Below are 25,867 nucleotides of genomic sequence, written 5' to 3' on the forward strand. Positions count from 1 at the left end.
CGGGGACAGGCTCTTCTGTCATGTAGGGAAAGTGTGGGAATTGCAAAGGCCAGGACCTCAGTCTGGTCCCACGCTTCCGTTTACGTGTGAAGAGGCTCCAGTTCAGACACTGCTTTCCCAAGGCCACACAGTGAAGAACGTCCCAGCTGGGCCTGGAGCAGCCTGTGCTTCCACTGTCACCCCCAGGCCTGCCCCACAAGCAGAGCGTCGAGGATTCACTGTGATGAGCAGGAAAGACCACGGTCAGGAAGGTCCTGCTGACACTGTCGCGAGCTGGACTCTTCCTGCTCCGACAGCCGCAGCCTGGCACAGAGATCCTCACGGCCTGGCCTCAGCCCAGCACCCTAGCCGGTCCCCTCAGGTCCCCTGGGCCCTCCCAGGAGAAGGACCCGTAGGCCACCCTGCAGCCTTAGTCCCCTGGGGGTGTCCGTGCCTGTGCCCGTGGCCGGCCTGCCTCCCCAGCCCTCCCTGCCCACAGGCTCGTCTCCTGAAGGGTTTCCCCTGAGCACTCGCTGTCCGGCACCGGCTCGGCTCAGTCTGCGTGGCTCCGTTGCCCTCCCTCCCCACCTCGCCCCTGCGGAGGGGGGGCTCCTCCGGGAGGCTGCCAGGCCTGCTCTGAATCCCCATGCCTGGAGGTGTTTATTCACTGGGTAAATTGGGTTGTCCTTCACTTAAGAATTGCAAAAAAGACCCCAACAGTGAGGACTCCTGCCTGTAAGAAGCTGCCTTTCTTGGTGGCTCAGGAGCTGCTTCCGCCTGCGGGGCTGCCTGGGAACGGTCGCCGGCTTCTGAGCGCGCGTTTCTCCCCGCAGCACCTCCTCCGCCAGGGGCGGCCGGCCGTGCAGGTCTCGCAGGAGCTCGAGGTGGTGATGACTGAATATGAGTGGGACACCATGGCGGTGAGCGGAGACGTGACTGGGTTTGGCAGCGTCAAGCCCATCGGCGTCCACTCCGTGGTGAAGGGCCGGCTGTACCTGACCTTGGCCAACGTGGGTAAGAGTCCCCCCAGCTGTGCCTGGCTTTGCACCATTCTCCAGCGACCGCCCGTCTCCCCCACTAGCTTGTCAGCTCCCTCGGGGCAGGGGCCACATCATGGGGGCCATGTCGTGGGCGCCACATGCTTCGTAGCAAAGCAGCAGAATCCTTACTAGCTTGGCTACTGGGCGTCTGTCCGCGGCCCCCGAGTCTGTCCGGGCTCCGGTTGTTTGGTATTCCCGATTTCTGATCCTGGTTTGAGGTCACGAGTCATCTTAGGCTCGCCTGCGTTGTGCTTTTTGGTGCTATGGGTGGGGCATCTCTGTGAGAGTCCTCAAATAAAGTGACCGGCTCCAGGAGGGGTTTTCGTTTGGAGCGGCAGCCCACGGAACTGTTTCATCGTGGAGAGGAGAAACTAACAACGTTCCCGAACTTCCATACAGCTCAGGAGAGAAGGACGGAGAAACCTGTTTCCTTTTGGTCCAGCACCATGACCTTGTGTCAGAGGTGTCCCCAGGGCTGCTCATCAGAAAGGCCGAGCAGAGTCCCTGTCTCCATCCCACGTGCCGCACCAGTGGGGCAGGCGTTCGAGCCAGGTGGTGCAGGAGGGTCACCCTCGGACAGCCCGGAGGCTTCCACGGAGTGCTCTGATGGGGTCAGGCAGCTGATGGGCTGGTAGGCAGGGACATCATGGGACCCTGTGGGCTTGTGACAAACCCACGGACTCTCCCTGGAGGGTATTCTGGAAGGTTTGGGATTTTTCTGGGCAGAATTGAAAACAACAAAACTAAGCCGCTTGAGATTTCTGGGGCCGTGTCTGTCTGGAAGGGACTCAAAAACTCTGTCATTTTGTTAGGGAATTTTCCATTCCTCAAAACCCAGCCTGATTCTAAGCCCCAGGGCCCCGTGGGCCACATCCACCCGTGCTGACAGCACAAGGCAGCAGAGGAGGGAGCGGAGCACAGCTCATTAAGTCTGCTTGGAGGTTTCTGCCTGCTTGTTTACAAATGTAAAATCCGAGGCAGCCTGGAAAACAGACAATATGGAAACAGCAGAACTCAATTAGGTTCTGAGAAATAAATGAGCCACATGTGAGGAGCAGACATTATTCAAAGGCTCCTACGACGAAGGGAGTTGCAAGAGGCATTCTGCTTCTGAGACTGCGTCGGTTGTTTTTATATTTAATTCACCAGCCCACAAATGTGCAGTGACTCCAGGTTTTAAAATCTTATCTTCAGAAGAAAGATTGGCTCCATTATACGTTATCTCGAATTGTCATTTTCATACTTTGCCTGCAAGAGGAAGATAAGCTCGTGGGAGAGCGAGTCTGAGATAGCAGCGGAGAGACTCCAGCGCCAGCGGGACAGGGACAGGGAGAGGTCGGGACAGAGGACAGATGCCGCCCGCACACTCTGCGTTTCGGTGCAGGAGCCGGGCCTCCTCTGTACAGTTGGCATTTTCTAGAACAAAAGTGTTATGTCTTTTATTTCTTCATAAGACTGGTTATTCTGTGGAGCGCAGGCAGCTGTCTGCCAGCGGCTGGGGCGAGGGCTGTGGCAGCCTCCGGGTGACGGCCCCTGGGGGCTGCACCGTGGCCCCGGGCCCGGCCTGCACCCCGCTTCGTCGGCCACACTCACGATGCATGTGTCTCCGTCTGAGGCCACGTGGGGAAGCCTGTGCCACATATGGGGACACAAGTGGCCGCCAACTCGGCCCAGGGCTCCTCTGGCTCTCATGGTGGGGAGAGGACCGTCCTCTTGCTCGTGCCTCTCCTCGGAGGCTGGCCCTCTGCTCTGTAGCAGCCCCCTTTGTGCTGCCGTTCAGTGGGCGTCTGTTGCGAAGGGTTTGCAAGGACCACATTGGTTTCTTCTGTCGCAGGGGTCAAGGTTGTGCAATAGGACGGGAGCGCAGCGGGGCGCTCGCTTGTCACTTGTGTTCTGCAGCCTTCCTGGAGGGGCCTTCCCGGAGGGGCAGGCGTCAGGGCAGGCAGCCCCACAGGTCAAGCGTCCGGGTTCTCAGGGGACGGACGTCAGCAAACCACACACTTCAGAGAGAGCCAGGTGGTGATGGGCTTTGGCAGATGGCCGAGGTGTGAGTCAGACACTTGGTGGCTTTGCTCCAGCTGCAGGGCTGCCTCAGGAGCCCTGTGTGTTCGGAGGGAATTTCTGCCCCTGCAGCAAATGTGCTGGGCCCAGCGTGACCCTCTGTCCCACTGCAGGGGAAGAAACCTGCCCCAGGTAACAAGCACAGATCATGCCCTGCTGAAACGTGGCGTCTTGCTACCCGGACCCTTCCTGAGTGAGAAGGAAGTAAGATGCAAACTCAGTGCTTCAGTTTGTTTTCCCACACGTTCTCGGTGCAAATGTAGTAAGAGGAAGTGGCGTGAAGCCCAGCAGTGTCCGTTGTCTGTAAGGTGGCCCTCGGGACCCTGCTGGTCCCACCTGCTGCCACTGTCGTCATCATTAGCCCCCGTGAGAGCCCGAGCTCCAAAGACGCTGGCTGCTTGTCCTCTCAAGCTGTGTGGACCCGTCCTGACCTTGCAGGTTTCCCTGGTGTCTCTGTACTTACCGGCATGGTGCACACTGGCAGGCTTAAACCAGGCCAGCGCGCGCTCCAGTCCGATGTGGGTGGACCAAAGGCCTCGTCTGTGATTCACGGAACCTCTAGCTATCGGATGAAGGTGGCTGAGAAAGATTCTGGGCCTCCCCCAGCTGTGGGATGGAGTCTCTGCTGCCCACAGGGAGCGGGGGTGCTTCGTGCCCTCCTGCTGGGCAACTGGGAGGCCCCCCCTTGGAGTGCGTCTTCGGGACGTGACAGAGAGCTTGCCAAGACTGTCAGCCACGAACTGCCGCCCCTGCCACAAATTCCCGTGGGAAGAGATGCAGGCAGTGGGGAGCCTGCACCCATGCCGAGCTCGTGGGAAGGAAATTGGGGCACCCGGGGCCTGATGGGCTCCATCCCCATAGTGCGGAAGGCGGTGGGGCCCCAGGCGTGAGTATCAGCTGCAATGCCTGGAGTTCTGGCTCTGGCACCGGTGGGCTGGGCCCTGGATCAGCCAGTTGTCCCCTCCCTGCCCCATACTCTGTCACTGCCCTGTGCTGCTCATTTGTCTGCCTTTTCCCCTCACAAATCTGGGAACTCCTTGCGGGCACTGACCGTTTCTTCCTTGTGATGTTTGCCTTGTACCTGGCGCAGCGGTGGAAAGGTTCCCTGGTGACTGAGGAACAAGTCCGAGTGCCCCTCTCACCTCGGATTCCAACCTCGCTCTGCAGAAGCTGGAGCCGGCCACAGGCCGTGAGACGTGAACATCTGCCACGCAGAAGGGTGCAGATGTTGGGTTCTTTCCTTGGGGACAGGGATCTTGATCCTGTGACAACAAGCCGCTGTTGGGGTCACCAGTGGCTACCCTGGAAACGCGAAGATGCATTCGGGCAGAGACTCAGTGGCCTCAGCCGGAAGGGCTCCACTTCAATTGGACGTGGAAGATGGAAGCCGCCGTGAAGAGCGTGGGAGCAGAGGTGGCGATGCCACGCTGGTGCGGTGGAGGAGTGCCTGTGGGGGCCTCTGCAGGAGGAAGCAGAGAAAAGACGAGAACAGTCCTCCTAGGTGGAGGGTGTGGACGCTGCAGGTGCCACAGGGAGGTGGGTCGCCTGCAGGCAGAAGCCCAGGGCAGGGCAAGTGCGGGAGACAGAAGCTGCGTCTTCGTGGGGTGTAGCGAGGTCCTGAGCAGAGGGGGAGGTCAGCACTGCTGTCCTGCGTGTCACAATGCTGACGTCAAGGTCAAGGAGAAAGAACAGTGGGATGAGGCAGTGTCAGCTATCGGGGCATTGGCCAGAATGACTCCCCTGGGAAGAGATGACCAGATACATGTTACTGGCCTTCCTGGTTGCTACCAGGGGTGGGGGGAGGTGGCCCTGCCGTCTAGCCCTCCTCAGGGACATCCCCAGCGGCTCTCTGGCCAAACCTGGCTTCGAGGCAGACTTGCCAGCATGCTGAGCAGGTGGCTTGCCCCATGTCTGAGCACCGCATGAGCTTTGAAGTTGCCCCTGGGCACTGCTCTGAGCGGCGGAACCCGCGTCTGCCCGTGCAGTGGCCTGGAGAAGACAGCGAGTACTTCGGCACCTTGGCCGCGGTTGCTTCCTGAGCTTTGGTTTTGCAAAAGCCTGTGAAGAAGACGGCAGCGGGAGCAGGTGACCAGGAACAGCTCTGGCCTGTAGGAGGTGGCAGAAGGCCAGCCCAGCGTGGACTGAGGCCCATAGAACACGCTCTAGATGACCACAGGAACTTACCAATTACGGGAGTGTAGGTTCTGTGAGGGAAGGGACTGTCCTCATGGCTGTACAGAACCGACTGGAGCTTTCCATCCATCTGCTGGGTACACTCCCCTGGAATTTCATGGGAGATTGATCTCAGTCTGTCTGTAATTTCTAAATCTTGTCTTTTTCCACCCCCAGTTGGGGCCTTTGCCCTCCGCAGTCTTTGTGGGGGATGATCTTCTATTGAAGGGACGCCTTGGGCCTCACCAGCTGCAGTTCAGTATCCGAAATCCAGGCTGCTGTTCCCTCAGGTCTAGAGGGTGCACCAACCTACAGCAGCTCGGGGACCTGCTGAGCTCCCTTGGAAGGACGGGCACTTCCTTTCCAGCCTGTTCAGAACTGTTCTAGGGAGAGACGCGTCTGTTAGGTGGCAGGAGGTAAAAACTCCACTTTTGTCACCAGGAGAGCCTGGGTAGGACAGAGACTGTGGCTCACCTCTGTGGGCACCTGGGCATGCGATGCACCTGGCACTGAGCTTGCCCTTGAAAACAGTGGCTCCTGGCAGGCAAGAGGGGAAGGAGCCCAGAGCAGCAGGTGGATCTGCCGAGGGCCGGAGGGGGGGCCCAGCCAAGCAGGAGAGACGCCCTCCCTACCCTGGGCCTGAGGGAAGGCGGGAGCCGGGGGTCGCAGAGAGGTGGGAAGCCCAGGGGAAAAGGTTCCCACTTCTAATAGCTCCCGGGAAGTTGCCAGGATGCCCCAGGCCTGTGGGTATTCAACACTTTCTCATTGGAATTGGGGACGTCAATAGCACGAGCATTTTGTGTGCAACTTGGGTAGTTCATTTTGTACCAGGACTTCGTTAGCTGTGCTCTGCCTCACCCCAGGAGTTCAGGCAGAGGCTGTGGGTCCCGACCTTGCCGGAGAGCATGCCCATGAGTGAGCACTGCTCCCATGGTCACGTGTCTCCCTGAGGACATGCTAATCCTGAGGCCACACCACTGCTCTCCAGAGGCATCTGTTATGGAAGCAGCTCCAGAGAAGGTTCTGGTTTGGTGAGGCCCTTTCACCCTGAGTTGTCTGTGGAGTCAGATGTTTGCACGCACGAGTGCACACAGGCCTTTCTATGCACGGTGCAGCCTCCAGAAGGCCAAGTGAGTTGTGGAGAGCCCGCCTTGCGACCCAGAGAAGCAGAGGTGGGAATCTGCGTGTAAGCGAACTGTGAGCGCCCCGTGCTCTGCTTCATCTCGAGAAAGCAGAGGCTGTTGCTGAGCTAGCAAGAGGATAAAAAAACCACAAGATGAAAGAGTTCAAAGAAAAATAAGCCCCCACCTTTCGTCTCTTAACTGCAAGACAAATTCAAACCAGGGAGCAGCGCTGTGGGACGTTAGCACGTCAGAGGGTGTGGATGGGGTTGGAAAACTGCAGCTCCTTATGTGGTGGATTAATCTGTTTCCTCAGACTCTGATTTGGTGTTAGTATCTCATGCCGGGGTGTTTCTCATTTAGGTCACTTGCGTGAACAGAGAGTGAGAAATCCCAGCTCACTGCCACCGTCCAGATCTCGAGTCATCTCGAATGATGGAGCCGGCCGCTTCCCTGGAGGCAGCCTCCTCACGAGCAGAGGCCCAAGACGTGAGTTGAGCTGTCGGACCCATGTGCGGGCGGGCTGTGAATGTAGATGGTGTGTGGGGGGCAGGGAGGAGTGAGGTGGAAAGCTGCGTGTGTGCACGTGTGTGTGTGCACACGCGTGTGTGTTTGTGGTGGAGCCGATGCCCCTCTGCGTCCAGGGCCAGGCTGTGGCTGCCCTTGGTCTGGGGAGGCGCACCCTTGAGAGCAGCTCTGAGACCTGCGAGCTCCCTTGGAAGGACGGACACGCCCTTTCCATCCTCGGTTAGAACCACCTAGAGAGAGACTGTCAGGCAGCTGGAGATGGAGACTCCACCTGTGTCCAGGAGACGTGCTGCTCCTGGGGACCCACAGGCCCCACGGATCCCCCGCATTCGCCATGCCCAGCGCCCTCCAGCCTGGGCTCTGCAGGCTGGCCGCCCCATTTCACAGAAACGCTCGTCCTGCGAGTGGCGTTTGTGTCTGATCAGGGGAAGAGCAAACGAGGAAGAGGTCAGGGTGAGCATAGTCTGATTATTAAAAATGAATTTGAAATTTCCCATGTTGTTAATAGGAGAAACAAACCAGTTATGGAGCTTGGGAAGGAAAGAGCTGGGTTTGGTGAAAATATTTTTCACAACAGGGAAACTCTGAAGTTTTTTTCCATCCCCTTAATTTTTTTTTTTTTTTTGAGATAGAGTCTCACTCTGTTCCCCGGCCTAGAGTGCCGTGGCGTCAGCCCAGCTCACAGCAACCTCAAACTCCTGGGCTCAAGCGATCCTCCTGCCTCAGCCTCCCAAGTAGCTGGGACTACAGGCATGTGCCACCATGCCTGGCTAATTTTTTCTGTAGATTTTTAGTTGTCCAGCTAATTTCTTTCTATTTTTAGTAGAGACAGGGTCTCGCTCTTGCTCAGGCTGGTCTTGAATTCCTGAGCTCAAATGATCCACCCGTCTCGGCCTCCCAGAGTGCTAGGATTACAGGGGTGAGGCACCACGCCTGGCCTATCCCCTTAAAATTTAAGACTTCACAGACCTGAATATAAAATACCTGTCACTTGAATTGCACGTGGGCAGTGCTCTTTCAGTAGCATTTCCCCCAGTCTTGCAGGTGATCTTATGAGAATTCGGAGCTGCCATGAGCTTTCTTGTGTTGATGGCCCTGCCTGTTGGCCTTGAACGGTTCTCCAGGGGGATCAGTGCTGTGGCTTGTTAGAGCTGGGAGGGCTTTTGGGTTCCATCTTGCAAGGCCTCCAGGATTCCCCACGTCCCCTGAAACTCCAGGTACAACTTCGTACATTCTCCTGGGGGGGGAGGGGCTGAGATGCCCGAGGGGGTCTGTGATCCATGATCCACAAAACAAGCAAGGTGGGCGTCTTTTCTGGGCCAGATTCCGCATTTTAATATTGAAGAAACCGAGGCAAAGAGAGGTCAGGGGACTGGGCCAGACGTGGTTAAGGGTGGTGAACTTGCCTTTGAATCGATTCTCTGCTTTGGGGTCAGTGCTGCTTCATCCCCAGCCGGTCCCTGTGACCGTCTGGAGGGCAGGGGCAGAGCCAGCTCCACAGAGTGGGAAGTCCCTGCACTCCAGGAACAGAGGCTGAGGTCGTTGGAAACCTTGGCCTCAGGGCCCAGCAGGGCAGGGGCCCAGGGCGCTGGAACCAGTAGGGATTTGGTGAGGGGACCGAGAACTCCTGGGGTCGGGGTCCTTCAGTTCCTGTTGTGATCAGAACCAGGACAGGAGGTGTCTGCTAGAAAGCTCAGGTCTCACCCGCCAGGTGACATTCTGGGGTTAGGAAGCTGCACAGAATTTTAATAAAGGTCCTCAGTGCTTCCTTCCTCCCCAAGTGTGGTCCCACATGGTCACTCTGGAGCCAGGAGAGACGTTTGTTGGGATGATGCCGTGTGAAAACCCGAGCTCACTGTAACCCCCCAGCCTGCCCACGTGGGGCTGTGGCCACAGGCAGCTCAGGCCTGATCCAGGCTGGGCCTCCCCTCACGCCTGTGCCCCGGAGACACGTAAAATGTTCTTTGGGGCAACCATCGAAGGCAGCTCGTGGCTTCTGAAAAGCGATTAAATAGCTTTGAGGTAGGATGGTGGCGAGGAACCTGGAAATAGCACTTGCTTTTGTGACAGAGGAAGAGGTGAGAGAGGAGGGGACAAACGGCTGTGCCACAGCGAGGAGCTTTACCACGGCTGCTGGCATCTGCGGATGGAGGCTGGGGAGGGCTCAGGCTGGCGCTTGTTTTCTGTGGGAAGTTTCTGGTGGTGCCTGAGAGCCAGGAGGGACCCAGGTCCTAAGTTGGGGTGCCCCTCCCCTGCCCTGCCTGTGCCGGGTTGAACGATTGTCCAGGAATCTCTTGGCAGCCTGTGACGTGGCCTCATCAGAGCACAGTTCCACTGAGGCCTTAAGCCCCAGCTCTGTATGAGAAAGAAAATGTCCACCCAGTGTGGCTGCCCTTTTGCCTGCTGGAGCCGGGCTCTTTGGCTTCTGTTTGCCACACAGCTTTCACTGTGGGTCCAGGGTGTGAGTAGAGCCATCCTGGAAGGAGATGTGCTGCCCCGAGGCCAGGCGGTGCAGGGGGGCTGGGCACAGAGCTGAGGGCAGGAGCTTTGGCCCAGGCCTGCTCCGAGCTCCGCCCGCCGCTGATAAGCTGGAGGCCTTTGGCCACAGGTGCAACCCCGCAGAACCCCAATTCCTGATCTGAACTCCGGGCTCATCACACCCCCACACAGGGCGTGCTTGAGGGTCTAATGTGACGGTGCGTCTGAGGGCTCAGAACGTGCTCCCTGAGGGGCTGCCTGTGAGCTGAGGCCGGCAGTCCTGGGCGAGGGTGTCCGCGGGCCTTTTAACGTCCTGAGAGAGTGAGTTTCTAGAACACTGAGTTCCCCTAGAAAGTCACCTGAAGGTAACTTGGTATCTAAGCACCACAGTGAGAACTCTGATTTTAGAGGCTGGTGGAGGGGGTGCTGTGGCGACCACGCTGTGTCCCAGCGCTGTGCGGGTGGGGCCTGCCCAAAGCACCAGGCACGCTCTGCGCCCTCCCTGGACGAGGCGGCTCTGGGGGCCTGTCCCCCGGCTGTTTGCGGAAGGGAGAGGCTGCACGTCCGCCCTGACTCCTTCTCTGACCCTTCCAGTGGGGAAGAACGTGGTCCAAGCGCAGAAGCTGGCTGACGTGGACAGCGAGCTGGCGGCCGTGCTGCTGACCCACACCCGGGGGACCACGGGGCCGCAGGGCGCCGGCCGCGAGGCGGACGCCGTCCGCAGGCGCAAGCTGGAGCGGATGCGGTCCGTGCGCCTGCAGGAGGCCGGAGCAGAGCGGGGCCTGCATGGGACACGCGTGCTGGTGAGGGTTTGTCGTGGCCGCCGCCTCTCCCCTTCGCCAGCATTCTCTTCTCTTCCTGCCGCTGGTTGCGGGATGTAAGAGAATTGGACTTTTTCAGCCACGGGAAATTTTCAAGTCAGAATTATCGGGAGAGCTTTTAATAAAAGCTGATTCTTGGGCTTCACCCCTGGAGATTCTGGTTCTAATTGGCTGGGGAGGGCGCCTTTGGAGCCTGGGCTTTTAAGAAAGCTCTGCAGGTGATTCTGAGTCCCCCAGGTTTGGGGACGAGAGCTCTGAATGACGTCAGTATCTTGGTTGCCACTGTAATTATTCTGACTAGAAAAGTTTCCTTTTTTGGCTGAAAATCTAAATAGACCCTTTAGTATTTTGCAGCTAAGAAATGGGAGGAGAGAATTGTTGTACCTCATGGGATCATAGGAGACAGAACCGCAGGTTCATCTCCTTTGGGGGTGGGAGTGGGGGTTGCAAGTGACAGAAAGCCCAACGCATGCTGGCCTGCAGGGTCTCCAGGGCCTGCCTTCTGGTTTCTGGCTCAGCCGCTCCACCTGTGGGCAGGTGTCCTGACACGTGGAGCCTGGAACTGACTTGGTCACCGCTCGGTTTTCTTTCCGCAGCAAGCCTGTCTGTTGGCACGATAGCTGGACTGTCCCAGGGTAGAGCCAGCTTGGGGCTGCATCTGGCCCCCAGGGCCTTGGTCTCCCTACCTCCCACTGCCGTCTGTGTCCTGGCTTCACTCGCAGGCCCCTGCAGTGACACGTCCCAACAGCTGCAGGATTGCTCCTTGTGGGAGCAAAGTGGTGGCACTAGTCCCAAGTTTCATGTTTTCATCTGATGCCAGAGCCACAGAGAGAGCTTTACTTTCCAGAATTCCAGCACAGGGCTCACTGGGCCTCACTGCTCTGCCGGGGCAGAGGTCTGTCCCTGAACCAGTGTCTGGGTCCCCCGGTGGGTGTGCTGGGTGCTGGGACACAGGGGCCCAGTGAACCTCATCACCCTTCCCAGCATGTAAGGTAAGAGCATGGCTGATGGGGACTAAAGTGTCACCTCTATTTTACTGATGACTCTTTATTAATAAAGCTAATAATGGAGAATCGGCTGATATCCCTAGGCAAGTGCACCTACTAATACTGAGCCCGGGACCTGCAGACGCACTCACCCCGGCACGGGTAATGCCAGGCTGCCGCAGGCCTCCTCTGTTGCCAGGCAGGTCTCTGCTGCTAAACCTACAGCCTGGGCAGGAGCAGTGTGAGCACTTGGTGCTATCCTCAGGCGGGTGGATCCCAGAAGAAAGAGGAGAGGGAGGGCAGGGCTGTGCCCGCCTGGCTCACGCTCTGGCATTGAGTCACCCTGTCTCCTGTGGGGTGTCGGCTAACGGCGTCCTCTGCAGGATGGAAGGAGGCAGGAGTGGACAGGAAGGTGCCCTCCTCACAGCCTCCAGGTTCACGCCGTCTCTACCCATGGCTTTGACCATCAAGTCCATGGTGACCCAGGGCAGCCAGCCTAATAGGCCAGTTCAGCTCCCGTCTCCAAGTGGCCACACCCCGAAAACCCACCCCTGTGTCATCCTGGGGACCACTTCACTGGTGGGCAGAGTAGATTCTGTCCTCTCAGCTAGGACGTGGGTCAGAGCAGTGCAGTGTTTGAATCCCAAGGTTGAAAAGCCGCTCTCTCCTCTATTGCGCATCCTAACTCTCGCCCGGCCCCGTTGTCCGGCACAGCCTGTCAGAGGTTCCACTGTGTTGAAAAGCCTTGGTGACCACAGTGTCACGGACGGAGGCCTCCCGTGTCAGCACGGCCACCTCCCGTTTCCAAATCCCAGGGGGAGGTTAGAGGCTCGGCATCAATGGCTCTGCAGAGGAAAGGCCGAGGTTTTGGATAGTAGAAAGGTAATATCCAAAGTCATTTAAGTCAGAAATCAAATTTCCACCTCACATTTTGAGTTAAAGTCTAAGAGCATTCGAGTCAGCCTGTCCCTTCTGACGTCACAGCCTCCTGGGGTTAGACTGAAGGTCCCTGGTGCCTGGCTGACGCTGAGGCTTGGGGGTGGCCCTGTCCAGGCCTCAGATGTTGCAAGGCAGCTGCGACGGGCCTCCCTTTTAACATGAGGCACACGAGAAAAGCAAGCTGTCTCCGCGCTGTAGGGCACATCCTGCTGGCCGAGCCCACTGGGTCCCTGGGGCCCCAGAGAGGGGTGGCCAAGCCTCGCTGAGGCAGCCTGCGGGTTGTCCACACCCTGACCCAGCGTGAGGTCATCTGGGGCACTGAGACTCCGCATGACAGGGACATGTTGCCTCCCGTGGACTCTGGTGCCACGCTGGGGACCTGGCCAGGTGAGTCCTGTCACCTACCTGTCTTAGATTTGAGGGTGTTTTCTCCTCTTTTGTTTGAAACCACTGCTGCTGTTTCCCACTGTACCTGGCGCCAGCCCCGCAGCTGCGAAGAGCCTCTCGGCGCACGCAGGGCAGACTCCGCCTCCCTGGGCCGCCCGCAGGCCGGGGCAGAGGGAGGCTGGGCTGCTGCGTGGGCTCCGCAGGGAAGGGACGGCCAGTGAATCTGTGCAGCCGCAACTGAGACCCATCCTGACCACATGGTCAAGAAGGGGGCAGTTCTCATCACTTTCCAGAATAAATTGGTATTCTGCAACGGGGGCGTGCAGTCGGGGGCCAGCAAACCAGGCCCCTCGAGGAGGGAAGCTCCAGGACTTGTCCACCCACTGGCGGCTGCCTTGCAGGCTCAGCAGAGCGTCCGTGCCCAGCACTTGCGGGACCTGCAGGTCATCGCCGCCTACCGGGAGCGCGCCAAGGCCGAGAGCATCGCCAGCGCGCTGAGCCTGGCCATCACCACGCAGCACACGCTCTACGCCACGCTGGGCACCGCCGAGTTCTTCGAGTTCACACTTAAGAACCCCTACAACACGCAGCACACAGTGACTGTGGAGATCGACAACCCCGAGCTCAGGTGGGTCTCGGCAGCCCCTCCTGTCGCTGTCCCAGCCCAGGTCTGAGTCGGGCACGACCGGGCGCCTCCTCTGAGCTGGCGGGAGTTCCGCCTGCCTGAGAGCGAGCCCTGCCTCCGCCTGCTGCCCCGAGGGCCACTCTGGGTGGGTGGGCTGCGTCCTGCCTTGGGGCCCTGCCTGGAAGAATTCCTCCCTCCCCAGCATCATCGCGGACACTCAGGAATGGAAGTACTTCAAGGACGCCGCCGGCCTGCACACGCCCGTGGAGGAGGACATGTTCCGCCTGCGTGGCAGCCTGGCCCCGCAGCTCTTCCTGCGCCCCCGGGAGACCACCCACGTCCCCTTCAAGTTCCAGAGCTTCTCTGCGGTGCAGGTGTGGTTGTCGGACACGTGAGGGAAATGCCGTTCAGCTAAATGACAGTGGGAAACCGAGGCCGCCCTCAGGTTTCTGCCCGTGTTCCTCCCGTGCCTGCAGCTGCCCGTTACTCAGGGGGAGCCGAGACACCCGCGCTGCGCTCGGCAGCCAGAGCCTTCTCCTCCCGCCTGGTGGCTCTCCCTGCCTGGTGACCGTCCGCAAATCTGGACTGCCACCTCCTAATTCTCTTTAGTGAATTGGTCAAAGGCTTTCTCTCACCGTGGCGGAGCTAATGGCTTGAAACCTCCCGGTGTTTCCTGCTCTGCAGTTGCTGTCGCTTGTCCCCCGGCTGTGGCATTGCTCCCCACACGGGGCGCAGCCTTGGGGGTGGCGTGTGTGGGGCGGGGTGGCCGTACCGTGTGGGAGACCAGGAGGGCATGGCTGTGTGAGCTCCCGACTGACCTTTCGAGGCAGCTCTGTGGGCTGGTGGTCATCCCTGGGGTGGGCTTGAGAGATTCCCAGAGGTGCACAGGTTTCCATTCTGGCTCCTGGGACAGGCCATAAGGACAGTGGAGGGGACCTCAGGCAGATCCAGGTTATGATCTGGGATCTGCTATTTCCTACCTGACGACAGCCTCAGCCTCCTCTTTGGTGTATCGAGGCTGGCTGATGACGGTCGCTGCCCAGAGGTTGGCGTGAGAGAGAACGAGGTCACCCCAAGCTCTGAGTCCGGGGTGGCAGCTCCTCCCACACGTGCAGGGGCTGGTCACCCAAGAACGCCACCTGCTGACCTGCTTGTGCTAATTGTTTTCTCACAGGCCTCTGCTGATTTGAGCTCTGAGAAGGGCACAGACGCCGGGTCACCTTGGACGTCCAGCACAATGCCCACCAAGCGTGCCAAGGTAAAGGGGCAGGAGACAGAGTGGTCCCGGGCATTCCGGAGATTTCCTGTGGTCTTGCAGTGAGGGCAGGTGTCCTTAGTGACTGAGCCAAGTGTGTCATCAGTTTGCTGTCACGTGGGTCCTTTTGGACCTGACCCTGTGCCCTTCTCTGCCCTCCTAGAGGGGAGGGGTCAAGCCAGGTTTAGGGTTAGGGGTAGGATGGGGCCGGGCCTCAGAGGTGGACTTTCTTCATGTCCTGGCAGGGCAGTGGCAGCCTCCCCAGGTGCTGGGCAGCCCCTGAGTGAGTGTCTGGCATGGACACATCCCTGGCAGCTCGGCTTCTTGCCGCCCTGCACTCTCTGGGTGTGAGCCCAGCGGGCCCCGTGGCGTGTGTGTGCGTGTGTGTGTGTGTGTGTGTGTGGTTCTTCCTGGAAATAAGACTGACTCCTTCACCGCCTGCCTTCCTAAGGGGAGGCTGTGTTTGTGAGGCACGCACCCCTCGTTGGCCGGCTGGTACGACGTTCTTAAGAGGAGCCCGAGACACTTGTTTAAAGGAAGTTCTGAAACCTTCTTTTTGGTCGGGGACCCCTGCCACCCGCCCTGAGAACAGAGTTCAGTGAGCCCAGGCCGAGGGGGCCACTCTCAGCTGTGCCCCACTTTCCTGAGGCTCACAGCGGTTGCCACCGTGGTCCCCTGTGTGACCAGGCCCTGTCACCAGTGACAATTTGCCTTTATTTAAGTGTGGAGCCTCGGCTTTGCCTTTATCCAGAGAGCGTGTCTGCTGTCTCCTTAGTGCTCTAGGCTAGATACGGGGCCAGCAGTTCTTTCCTTACACGTGTGGGACATCCCGACCATCATCCTGTCGTCGAAGCTGTTGGGAGGAAAGTTGTCCTCGCCAACGTAGGTCCGAGTGGGGGGCCTGAAAGGGAACTGAGGGTAGACGGAGGAGCGGAGAGGCGCGGGCGTGGGCACAAGTGAGTGACTCGCTGGGCGCCTGGAGCTGAAGGTTTATAAACCAGCACAGGACGGGAGTGAGGGTCAGCTCGTTAGTGGGAGAGCATGGAAGGTTCTGTGGTTTCTAATGCTAATGGGTGGGCAGTCCGTCTCTCCCCGCAGTGCTTGGGACACTGCCTCATGGGCTTGGTCCCCTCAGTGGGTTGGTGGCAGCTGTATTTTCAGGTCATGCTCCAGTCAGATAAGGGAAGTTCAGATAAGATTTCAGATGTTTTCGCTTTGAAATAATCTTTATGTCAAACTACGATCCCTTCACATGAATTTGGAACTTTAAGGAATATTATTAGTTTACTCATAAATCAGTGTTTATCTCTGACAGACGAGGACTTTTCTAACCTGACAGCGAGTCGCCACTGTCCCGAGTTAACGCGAGTCCTTGATATCGCCCAGTGTCCGGGCTGCGCCCTTCACGTTGGCTCGTCTGGGTCAGGACCCGCCTCCCGGTGCTGTCTCTGGAGCTGTGGAGTGTGGGCTGACCCCGGCACCTGTGACGGCCACGCTGGTCATTGTCCCCTTGTGGGCTCGGGTGCTGACGGCCCGATGGATCTGTTCCCAGTCCCCCGTCAACCGTCCCCCTGGGGCTCGCGAGCCACACCCATGTTCGGTCCGGGGTGGAAAGTGGTGGAATTCCAGTTCTGTCTCTTCCTGAGATTTTCCTGTGAATAAGAACTTTCCTCATCAGCAGTTTGGTTACCCTGAAATATACATAGTACTGGGCAGTCTAGAGTCAATGTTAGATCCATTCCCTTTGTTTATCAACTTTCGAAGTAATAGGCTGTACCCCAGCAACCTCCAGAGATGGTCAGTTCTTGGCGTCTCCTCGTGAGCTCACGGGCATCATGTTCATATTTCTCACTCCGCGACGTGATCCTTTAGATGCGGAAACTGTCCCCTCTCTGGCTGCTACCATCTTTTCCAAGTTAACTCCTGTGCCTTTAAATTTTTTTGAAATAATTTCAAACTTAGGGAAAAGTTGCAAGAACAGTGTGAAGAATTCCTGTGTGTTGTTTACCCGGATTTCCTGATTGTTGGCATTCACCACGTTTGCGTCACCAGTCTGTGTTTATGCACTTCCTCCTGAACAGTTTGGGAATGTTACCAACGTAATGCCCTTTTCCTCCGAGAAACTGAGGGCAGATCTGCCCTGAAAACAAGGACGTTCCCCTGTGTGACCAGAGCAGAACCCCGCAGGTCAGGGAATTGGCTCTGACGGGCTCTGGTCACAGGTCCCACTCACATTTCACGGATGTCCCAGTGCCCAGCCAGTTGCACGCCCAGGTCCACACAGCGTGCTCCACAGTCCCTCTGGCGCTGCCCCACGTCCTCGCGTGGCTCTGGCCGTTGTGAAGTGTACAGGCCAGTTGTCCTGTGGTGTGACCGCAGGGAACCCGTCTGATCGTGCACGATTGGGCCCTGCATTTGGGGCAAGAACTCCACAGACGTTTTGCTGTTATTCTCAGAACATTGTATCGAGGGGGACACGATGTTGATTTGTCCTGTTACTGGTGGTGTTAACTTTTTCATTTAGCTTAGATGGTATCTGCCACGCTTTTCCCTTGTAAAATAAATTGTACTTAGTAATTAGAAAGTAGTAAGCGTTTTGTCGGGAGCTACTCTGAGATACTGTGTGTGTCCTGTTCTTCGTCACACTCTTACCCACGGGGGCTCAGCAGCCACTGATGACGCTGTCCCCATCGGGAGCTGGTGTGGTGGTTGCCCAGCGGGGATTTTCAAATCCCGTCGTCCCACCTGCGTTTGTCGTTGGCATTCTGAGTTAGACAGAGCTTTGCCTTCAGCCTGTTCATTTACTTTATTTACTTTTTATATCTTCCTGGACTGTGAATTCCTGTCACTCATTTCATTACTGTCATTGTTTATTTAGCTGCTCATGCTCCTACTGTCCCCAACTGACCAGTGGCAGCCCCTTCCAGCCGTGGACACGTCCTTGTCCTTCTCTGAGCCCTTCCTTGTCTGGCAGAGACACTCCAGCCTCAGCCTACATTCCCCTGCTCCGTTTCTGGAACATCGGCCATTTAGCTAAGTTTTCTCTGGGTGGAGAATGAGATTTAGAAACCAGGATCCGGGTGCTAAATGTGCTCGTTATTGCTGAGTGTCACTGCTGCTAGTGCCTCTCAACAGAGAGGCATGTGCCTGTACACACGCATGTATGACGTGTAGGTATCTGGTGTGCATGTATGTGTGTGTAGGGGCACAGACTTCTGTTTCTGGCTATGTTGAACACCATGAATTCACACCAATTCTGCCAGTACCAGTCTGACATCACAGGTTTATTCCCACTCTCTGTCTTTTTTCCATGTTTCTGATTCCCATGTCTGCTAGTGAGAAACCTGGCTCCCATTTTCTTCAATATATTCACTTATTTGCACAATTCCTCCGAATATCACCCATCCACTGACCACGCTGGTCAAGTCCCCTCGGCCCGACAGTGCTGGCCACGCCGGCCGCACGTGAGCTTGTGTGTGTTTCCCAGTGTCCGGCCTGCCATGAGCAAGGCCACTGCAGTTAGGATTTCTGCATGGTGCTTTTGTCCTAGGTCCTTTTTGTCCTGTGTTTTAAATTTACTTAATGAATTCTTCTCTGGGCAGTTATATCACCAGCTTGATACACAGATTTGTTGCAGTTTATTTTCAATACATAGAGATGCCTTTTTTAAAATTTAATTTTAAAATTAACTAAGAACATTTAAACAAGTCCAAAATCAAACTATAACACAAGATATATTCAGAAAGATCTTGCTTCCATTCTTCCCCTCCCCCACTCTCTTCCTGTGTGTGCTTGTGCATGTGTGTGCAAGCGTGTGCACGTGTGTGCATATATGCATACACATGTGTCTCTGGGCACACTTGTGTGCATGTGTCTGTATAATGAAATAAAGATACCCATTATATCAGCTGTCCAAATTAGCACCCCTTTTGGACAAATAAGTTTTTTTAGTAACTTTTTTAAAAACTGGAGGACAGTTTCTATGTCTGGCCCTTTCAGTTGAGGCACAGCCTCTTTTTACCGTCTGGGATCAAAGAGCTGGTGCTAATGTGCTCGACCATGAGTGCAGCGACCCCCAGTACCACCCAGAAGGACCCAGTGAGGTTAATGTTGAGAACTTTCTAGAATGACTTCTGCACACACATCCAAGGTGTAGGAAGGTGGGATTATGGGTGAAGTCGTTTTTGGTGTTGGGACTGCAGAACTTTTCCACTAGCATCGAGGGGGGCCTCACTCAGAGAAATGGCAGTAGCACGTCCACATGCGGACCCTGTGCTGGGTGCTGGCCTGGGCCTTGCTCAGCGGCCCCCTCAGTGGGCACTGCCACTGCAGGCTCTGCCCCTGTCTCTCTGACGGTGCCTGAACTTCCCATCTCGTTTGAGGGGGAGAGTGGGTCTTGGTGACAGGGGAGATCCCCGTGCTGCCTGAGGAGGGACGTGAAGCTGCCCACGTACCGCCTGCCGGTCGTGACCCGGTGTGGTCTGCTCCCCCGCAGGTCCTGTTCCGGGCGGGTGGTGCCAAGCCCATCGCTGTGCTCTGCCTCACCGTGGAGCCCCAGCCCCACGTGGTGGACCAGGTCTTCCGCTTCTATCACCCAGAGCTCACTTTCCTGAAGAAGGCCATCCGCCTGCCCCCCTGGCACACGCTTCCAGGCAGGTCCCCTGCTGACCCTGTGGCTGGCATTTTGCAGGTTCAACTGTTTGAAAACAGTGTCTCCCCTCGGGTGGCAGATGGCGTCGTTACTTCATCCCCTGGTGCCGTTACACCAGGAACATGTGGTGCATTGTAAGTTCTGCCACCTGCCTTTATGATTTGCATGGCAGCCTTCCTGCCTCCTCTGCAGTGACAGGTGCACATTTGGTGGCTGATTCCACTGTTCTAAAAATCACAGCTCCCATGGTCCAGGTCTGTCCCTATTAGGCGGGGGTGGGGGTCACATCTGGGGACACTTGCCGCTCAGCGGATAGCTCCCCTGTTCCCATGGTGCCTTCAGAGCACAGTGAGGCCTTCTGTGCTCCCAGGCGCCTCTTGGTGCTTCCCTTTCCACGGTCCCCTGAAAAGGTCACTAAGGGATGTGCCATGTTGGGGCAGATGGACCAGTGTCCCTGCAGGAGTGCACAGCACACTGGCGCTGTCCTGGGATAGAGGTGGCCGTGTCCCTGTGCCCAGCAGGTGTTTGCCGAGCACCTGTGACAGGCCCCAGCCTGTCCTAGATGATGTGACACACAGGGCTGTCTGCAGCACAGGCTCAGGCCGTGGAGAAGACTTTTCTGGCATTTTCTGTATTCTAGGTGCTCGGGGAGGAATGCCCGGTGAGGAGCCCCCAGTCCACGTTCGCTGCAGTGACCCGAACGTCATTTGTGAGACCCAGAATGTGGTAGGTTGTGTTGTGGGCCCGGCTCGGGCAGGTCCTTCCCGCGAGTCCCCTACCTTCCCCGGTCTCCTGGGGGCCTCTTCCTTTTAGGTTTTTGACTAAGTGGGTTCTTTCCAAGGTGCTAAAGGCTATTGTGACATCCTTATGAGAACTTTATGAATTTTCCACTAGCAGATCAGTTCCTTGATCATCTGAATTTAAATTTAAAAAAGGCATGAAGCAAAGTGAATAAAGTGAATGGTAATTAAGGCACTTATTAATTACCATTGTGTAATAATTGTGTTATGACTAGTTAGGAAACGGGATAGCATCTCCTGCAGAATGTAATTATTGAGATCCATACAAAATCAAGAAGCTAATGATTTCCTCCTTTGCAGTGAACAGAATAGTGAATTCCCACTAGTACAGAAAATTAATAAATTCATTCGGGTAGGGGCCGGCTCCCTCCTGCTGTGGCCAGGCCAGGCCGGGTCAGGCAGAGCTGCGAAGGGCTAGCACGTGCCCTCATGTGTCTGCGTCCGCTTGGCAGGGCCCCGGGGAGCCTCGGGATGTGTTCCTGAAGGTGGCTAGTGGTCCAAGCCCGGAGAGCAAAGACTTCTTTGTCTTCATCTACTTGTGAGTGTGCCGGCCCCAGGGTCTGGGGACAGGGCGGAGGCGGGGACGAGGCAGGTCTGGGAGCTGCTGGTGGATTAAAAGTGGGCCTGGCCCCTCCCTAAGCTCACGAGCGGGAGCTCCTCAGCCCTCTGCCTTGGGAGGCGGGATTCTGCTGGTTCTGTGGCCAGCCCGGCCCCGGGCAGCGTCCTCTGTGCTCCGGAGTGGCTCACACAGCCTGAGAGACGTGGGGTGTGTCCTATGCCCACCAAGGGAAGAAACAGCAGTGCCAGGAGTGGCCCAGCAGCCTGTTGTCATTGTTTGCTTGCTGAATCTTCAAGCTGAACTGAGGGAATCAGGCCTTGGGCCCTCCTGGAGAGATGGGACGTGGCCAGCCATTGTCCTTGATGTCTGAGGACTGTGGTGCGATCGCCCCCACCTGTCACCCGTTAGGTTGAGCTGGTCCCTTTTCTGTTTCCTCTGAAGTCAGATCTCCCAGCCCTTTGAGAATCCTTCAGAACCGCTGTGAGCCGGGGGATCCCCTGTGATGCTTCTGAGAACGGGTGGGGGCAGGACCTCACCACCTGGGGACTGAGGCTTTTCCAGGACGCGTATTTGGCCTGAGCAACCTTGGGCCAGGCAGTGTCCTGGGTGCAGAGACCGGCGATGTCTAAGCCATAGCCCCACCCCCAGAGCTTCTGGTTTAGGTGGGAAGGTGAGAGGCCAGGGGCGAGGGCAGCCAGGCCCCAGCGCTGTGTCCTCGGGCCCCGCCCTCCAAGGCTGTCCCTGTGCGGCCTCCCCAGCCTCCTGGCAGTGCCCGTCCACCTCTCACGGGTTGGTGCTGCTGTCCTCAAGGACAAGTGCCCATGGCTCCTGTCCTGCTGCAGGGACCGCTGGCTGGTGGCACCCGTGCAGACGTGGCAGGTCCATCTGCACTCCCTGCAGCGTGTGGATGTCTCCTGTGTCACAGGCCAGCTGACTCGCCTGTCCCTTGTCCTTCGGGGGACACAGACAGTGAGGAAAGTGAGAGCTTTCACCTCACACCCCCAGGAGCTGAAGGTACGGCTTTTTTAGGGGGCTCTTCTGGGCCTTCCCCTCACCCTGCCCCAGAGACGGGACATCAAGCTTTTGGCCGCAGCTCAGCGGTTGGTCCTGATTGATGCTTTTACAGCATGTTCAGTGACCAATGACACTCTTTTACTAAAGGCTTCATTAAAATTGCCTTCTATTAGACGTGTCATTGGGGGTGAGTGACATATAAATAAGCCTCAAAGGCCAATTTTTAGAGTTACCGAGAGGTAAACAGCAACGGTGACTCTGGAACCGGTGAAGCTGCAGTTACACATTGGATGCCCAGGACGGCGAGAATCCTGGCCAGCGTCTACACCGGAGCTGGTTTCCGTTCTCTCCCTCTGCTGCGGTGGCACACGGGGTGGTGACCGTGTGCGAGGAGGGGCTTGCCCAGCGCAGACCTGAGACGTGGCCGCAGACGTGGGCCGGCCCTGAACAGCCTGTGGCCTTGGGCTCTCCCGGCTCATCGGCTGCAGGTGGGCGGGGGACTCCTTGTTTGCCACCCGAGGGAGGCTGTGCCCTGAACCTGCCGCTCTTGTTCTTGAAGACGGACCCCAAAGGGGTCTTTGTGCTGCCACCTCGTGGGATGCAGGACCTGCACGTCAGCGTGAGGCCCCTCAGGGCGGGCAGCCGCTTCGTCCACCTCAACCTGGTCGATGTGGACTGTCACCAGCTGGTGTCCTCGTGGCTCGTGTGCCTGTCCTGCCGCCAGCCACTCATTTCCAAGGTCTGTATGTGTGACAAGCGCGGGCTGAGGGCATGGGGGCTCCCTGCCAAGGCACCACAGGGCCTCAGCCATGTGCCTCGGGCCACCCAGCGCTGGGGTTCTGTGTAGGGCCGGGGTGGGGAGTGGGGGGCTTGCCCCTGTCCTGTCTGTGCCCCCGGCTGGATGCTCCAGAGAGCCTGTCTCTCGTGTCTACGTGGAGGTCCCCTGGGTCCGGGGCACACATGGTACAGCGTAGGCTCAGGAAATACTTGAAAAAGGGGCCAGCGGCTGTTCCTCTGAGTCTGGCCACAGCGTCCCCTGTCCCTTCTGTCCACAGGCCTTCGAGATCACGTTGGCGGCAGGTGAAGGGAAGGGCGTCAACAAGCGGATCACCTACACCAACCCCTACCCCTCCCGGAGGACATACCACCTGCACAGCGACCACCCCGACCTGCTGCAGTTCAAGGAGGATTCCTTCCAGGTGCCGCGGCCGTACTGGGAGGCGTGGGCCCAGTGACGCCTGGGGGTGGGGTGGGGCGGGGAGCAGGTGACCTGGATGAGGTGGGTAGCGCTGCCTTTAGGAGTGATTCCACTGAGTCAGGAGCAGTCTTCAGAGAGTCCTGGGAGAGTGACAAATGTCAGCCTATGCTTGGGTGACCCGATGTTTCTTCATTTGCCAGAGATTTAGTGAAGCTTCTCCCAAGAAGGGAAAGAGTGGTGTGCCCAGGGTCTTCACCGTAACACTGGGAAATTTATCTAAGACAATGAGTGTGCTCTGGGGTCTGAGTGACGTGTCACCCTGATCCTGGGCACTGGGGTCTCCGGCAGGCCGCAGGTGCACCCCGAGGGCTTACAGTCCTCGGGCAGCTCCTGTGAGCGGCTGTCCTGCTGCAGACGTACACGACTGTGCGGAGAGGTGGCTGGATGAGAGCGGGGACAGCTGGGGGTGGACACTGGGATTGTGACGCTTGTTTCCAGGTCGGGGGAGGAGAGACCCACACGATCGGCCTGCGGTTTGCCCCTGGTCAGAGTGTGGGGGAGGCAGAGATTCTCATTTACATCAACGACCACGAAGACAAAAACGAAGAGACGTTCTGCGTGAAGGTCATCTACCAGTGAGGCTGGGCGCTCGTCTCCCTGCAGCGGCCGGCTCCCCCCCACGTGCCCGCTCTGCTCTGTGCTCCTCCTCCCCACGGCCTTTGGCCTGAGGGACCTGCCGGATGACCTGTGACCTTGGCTGAGGGCAGAGCCCCCGACCACTTTTGTAACACCCGTGTCTAGTGGAGCCACTGACAGCCACCGAGGCCAGCGTGAACGTGACCTCCGCGGTGGCTCTGACGCAGCCTCTGCCTGCAGTGCGCACGAGGCCCGTGCAGTCTCCATCTAGGGCTCTGTTTTCATTTGCTTTTAGCAAAATGTATTTTGTGAATCATCCCAGATGAAAAAATTATGTTTTTCTTATTGGATTTTATATAAACATAATATATTATTTGCTATGCAGTGTTTTTTACTGCTATTAATATTACATCACATCTGTTTTTTAAGTTATTGAAAATATTATACTAAACTTTTTCATGTTTTCTCTTTTGACAGTTTTCTTGGGTTTTCTGTCTACAGCATAAGCCTGGTTTTCCCTTGAGGACGTTGTGGCTGGGGGCAGCCGGGTTGGCCGTGCCCTACGCCTTCACGGGAGTCCACTCAGGCCTGTCCCGGGGCGGGGAGGTGTGTGCTGAGACCATAGGGGTGACTTCTAGGGAGGCAGGAGTCCGGTGGCGGGAGCGCCGGGGGTCGGGTGGGGTGTGGGGGGGCAGGAGTCCGGTGGCGGGAACGCCGGGGGTCGGGTGGGGTGTGGGGGGGCAGGAGTCTGGTGGCAGGAACTCCGGGGGTTGGGTGGGGTGTGGGGGGGCAGGAGTCCGGTGGCGGGAGCGCCGGGGGTCGGGTGGGGTGTGGGGGGGGCAGGAGTCCGGTGGCAGGAACGCCGGGGGTCGGGTGGGGTGTTGGGGGGGCAGGAGTCCGGTGGCGGGAGCGCCGGGTGGGGGGGTGGGGGGGGTGTCGGGACCGGGCTGGCGGCCGCGTGCTAGGCTCTCACATGTCCGTGATGAAACAGAAGCCACAGCTGTTAAGCAGGTTCATCCGTGGCTGGAAAGTCAGTCGTGTGGCTTTGTCCTTTTAACATTTTTAAAGCCTAAATCTCCCCACTTTCAGAGTCCCTCCGTTTAAGAAGCTCCCTGGAACATCCATTAGAGACCAGGGCAGTCACTCACTCACCACTCATTCATCGGTGCCTGTACCACCTGCCTGCGTGGCCCCTGCCCTGCCAGAACCTCCGGAAAGTAGGGAAGGCAGGCGGTGACAGGGACATGTAGCTGTCGCTGGCCTGGAGCAGGGAGGGAGAGGTGCAGCCTCCCGTGGGGAGACGGGGTTGGGAAGGCTCCTTGGAAGACGGCTGGGCCTGGAGGGTGAGTCGGCCTGAGTGGGCGAGTGGGGCAGGGGAGAGCCTCCCGGGCAGAGGGCACAGCAGTGACAGCCGGGCCCTGGGTGGGGGGCGTGGTGAGCCAGGGCCCCGAGGAAGGGCCCCGGGATGCTCATCCCGTGCTTGTGCCCACACTCATCCGACCTGGAGTGTGGACGGAGCTCTCCTGTGTGCCAGAGGGGACAGTTGGGATCCCTGCCCAGGACCTGCCTCCGGGAGGCCCAGATGACGAAAAGTGGGGGCCATCGTGTCCTGTCAGGCAGTGCTGACAGCCTGGGGACCAAAGCAGGGTGTGGCATGAAGGGGGCTTTGCCCCAAGGAGGTGGCATCTGAGAAGACAGAGGGACAGAAGGACCAACAGAGGCAAAGGAACAGCCAGGAGTGGAGGCCCGAGAGGGCGAGGCCAGAGGCGGGTTGGGGGCCGCACTGGGCTGGATGCCTTGAGAGCTGGTGGGGAGGGGTGGGCAGGCACCCTGCCCCGGGGGATCCCTGGGCCTGATCCCCAGACCCCTGGTCACATGGAGCCCAGTCCTCATGGAGGGGGCTGAGACCCCACGGCCACCTGCCACACTCCGCCGGCCTCCTCCCCGCCAGCCCCGCAGCTCATGCCCTGCTCTCTGCCGCCTGCTGGCTCCCTGGGGCACTGGGCCCTCGGACCCCTCCACAGCTGCCCACCCTCGAGGGCTGCTCTGCCCCAGCCAGGAGGAAGGTTTGGGGGCCCACACGGCCCCGGAGGCCTTAAATATTCACGTAACCAGCAAATCAGGGTCTGTCATCCTGGGGAGGGAGGCCTGGTGTAATCTAAGGAGGACCCCCTCCCCCAGGGGAACCTTTGGTGCCACAGAGAAGCCTCCAGATGGCCGTGCTGGCGACGGGACCCAGCGGCTGTGTGGAGGAGCAGCATTGGCTTCGCCGTCATCTGTCCTGGGTTGATCTGAGACTCAGGTTCTCAAGGAAATTTTATTGCAAGAATCCAACCTTGAAAGAACCATGCTCCAAAGTAATGCTTTTCTCCCCAGGAGGCGGAATCTCTAGGACAGGGGCCGTAAGAACAGTCAACAGACCCCGCCCACGTGGCTCAGACAGGACCCCAGGCCGGTGCATGGGGCCCTGAGGGGAGCGGCGAGGCCATGCAGAGGCCCTGGCCACTCTCCTCGGCTTGGCACGGACCCTGCTGTCCAGCGCCCACAGCCACCAGCGCGACTGTCTGGAAATACAAATGATCCTGTCACCTCCTTTGTGTAAACCCTCCAGTGGGTA

The 25,867-nt window shown here is 58.0% G+C and overlaps 1 protein-coding gene across 10 annotated transcripts in view; it reads left to right on the forward strand.

Annotated features, from left to right (window-relative positions):
• NPHP4 (nephrocystin 4) overlaps positions 1-23,721 on the forward strand; it is a 114,262-nt gene extending 90,541 nt beyond the window's left edge. For 5 of the 10 annotated variants that reach the window (XM_045546293.1, XM_045546296.1, XM_045546288.1 and 2 more), the window contains 11 exons: positions 813-993; positions 6,737-6,862; positions 9,974-10,182; positions 12,914-13,140; positions 13,340-13,511; positions 14,312-14,395; positions 18,888-19,044; positions 19,684-19,769; positions 20,296-20,381; positions 21,245-21,416; positions 21,976-22,474. In XM_045546293.1, coding sequence (XP_045402249.1) covers positions 813-993; positions 6,737-6,862; positions 9,974-10,182; positions 12,914-13,140; positions 13,340-13,511; positions 14,312-14,395; positions 18,888-19,044; positions 19,684-19,769; positions 20,296-20,381; positions 21,245-21,416; positions 21,976-22,263 — 1,788 coding nt within the window. In that variant the 3' untranslated portion in view covers positions 22,264-22,474. Of the gene's footprint in view, positions 1-812; positions 994-6,736; positions 6,863-9,973; positions 10,183-12,913; positions 13,141-13,339; positions 13,512-14,311; positions 14,396-18,887; positions 19,045-19,082; positions 19,178-19,683; positions 19,770-20,295; positions 20,382-21,244; positions 21,417-21,975; positions 22,616-23,112 lie in introns of those variants that run through there. The other 5 variants (XM_045546295.1, XM_045546294.1, XM_045546297.1 and 2 more) reach the window with 4 other exon arrangements.
• Positions 23,722-25,867: the final 2,146 nt, after the last annotated feature.

This window comes from Lemur catta, chromosome 3 (genome assembly GCF_020740605.2).
Source record: "Lemur catta isolate mLemCat1 chromosome 3, mLemCat1.pri, whole genome shotgun sequence".
In the NCBI taxonomy this organism is placed as follows: Eukaryota; Metazoa; Chordata; class Mammalia; order Primates; family Lemuridae; genus Lemur; species Lemur catta.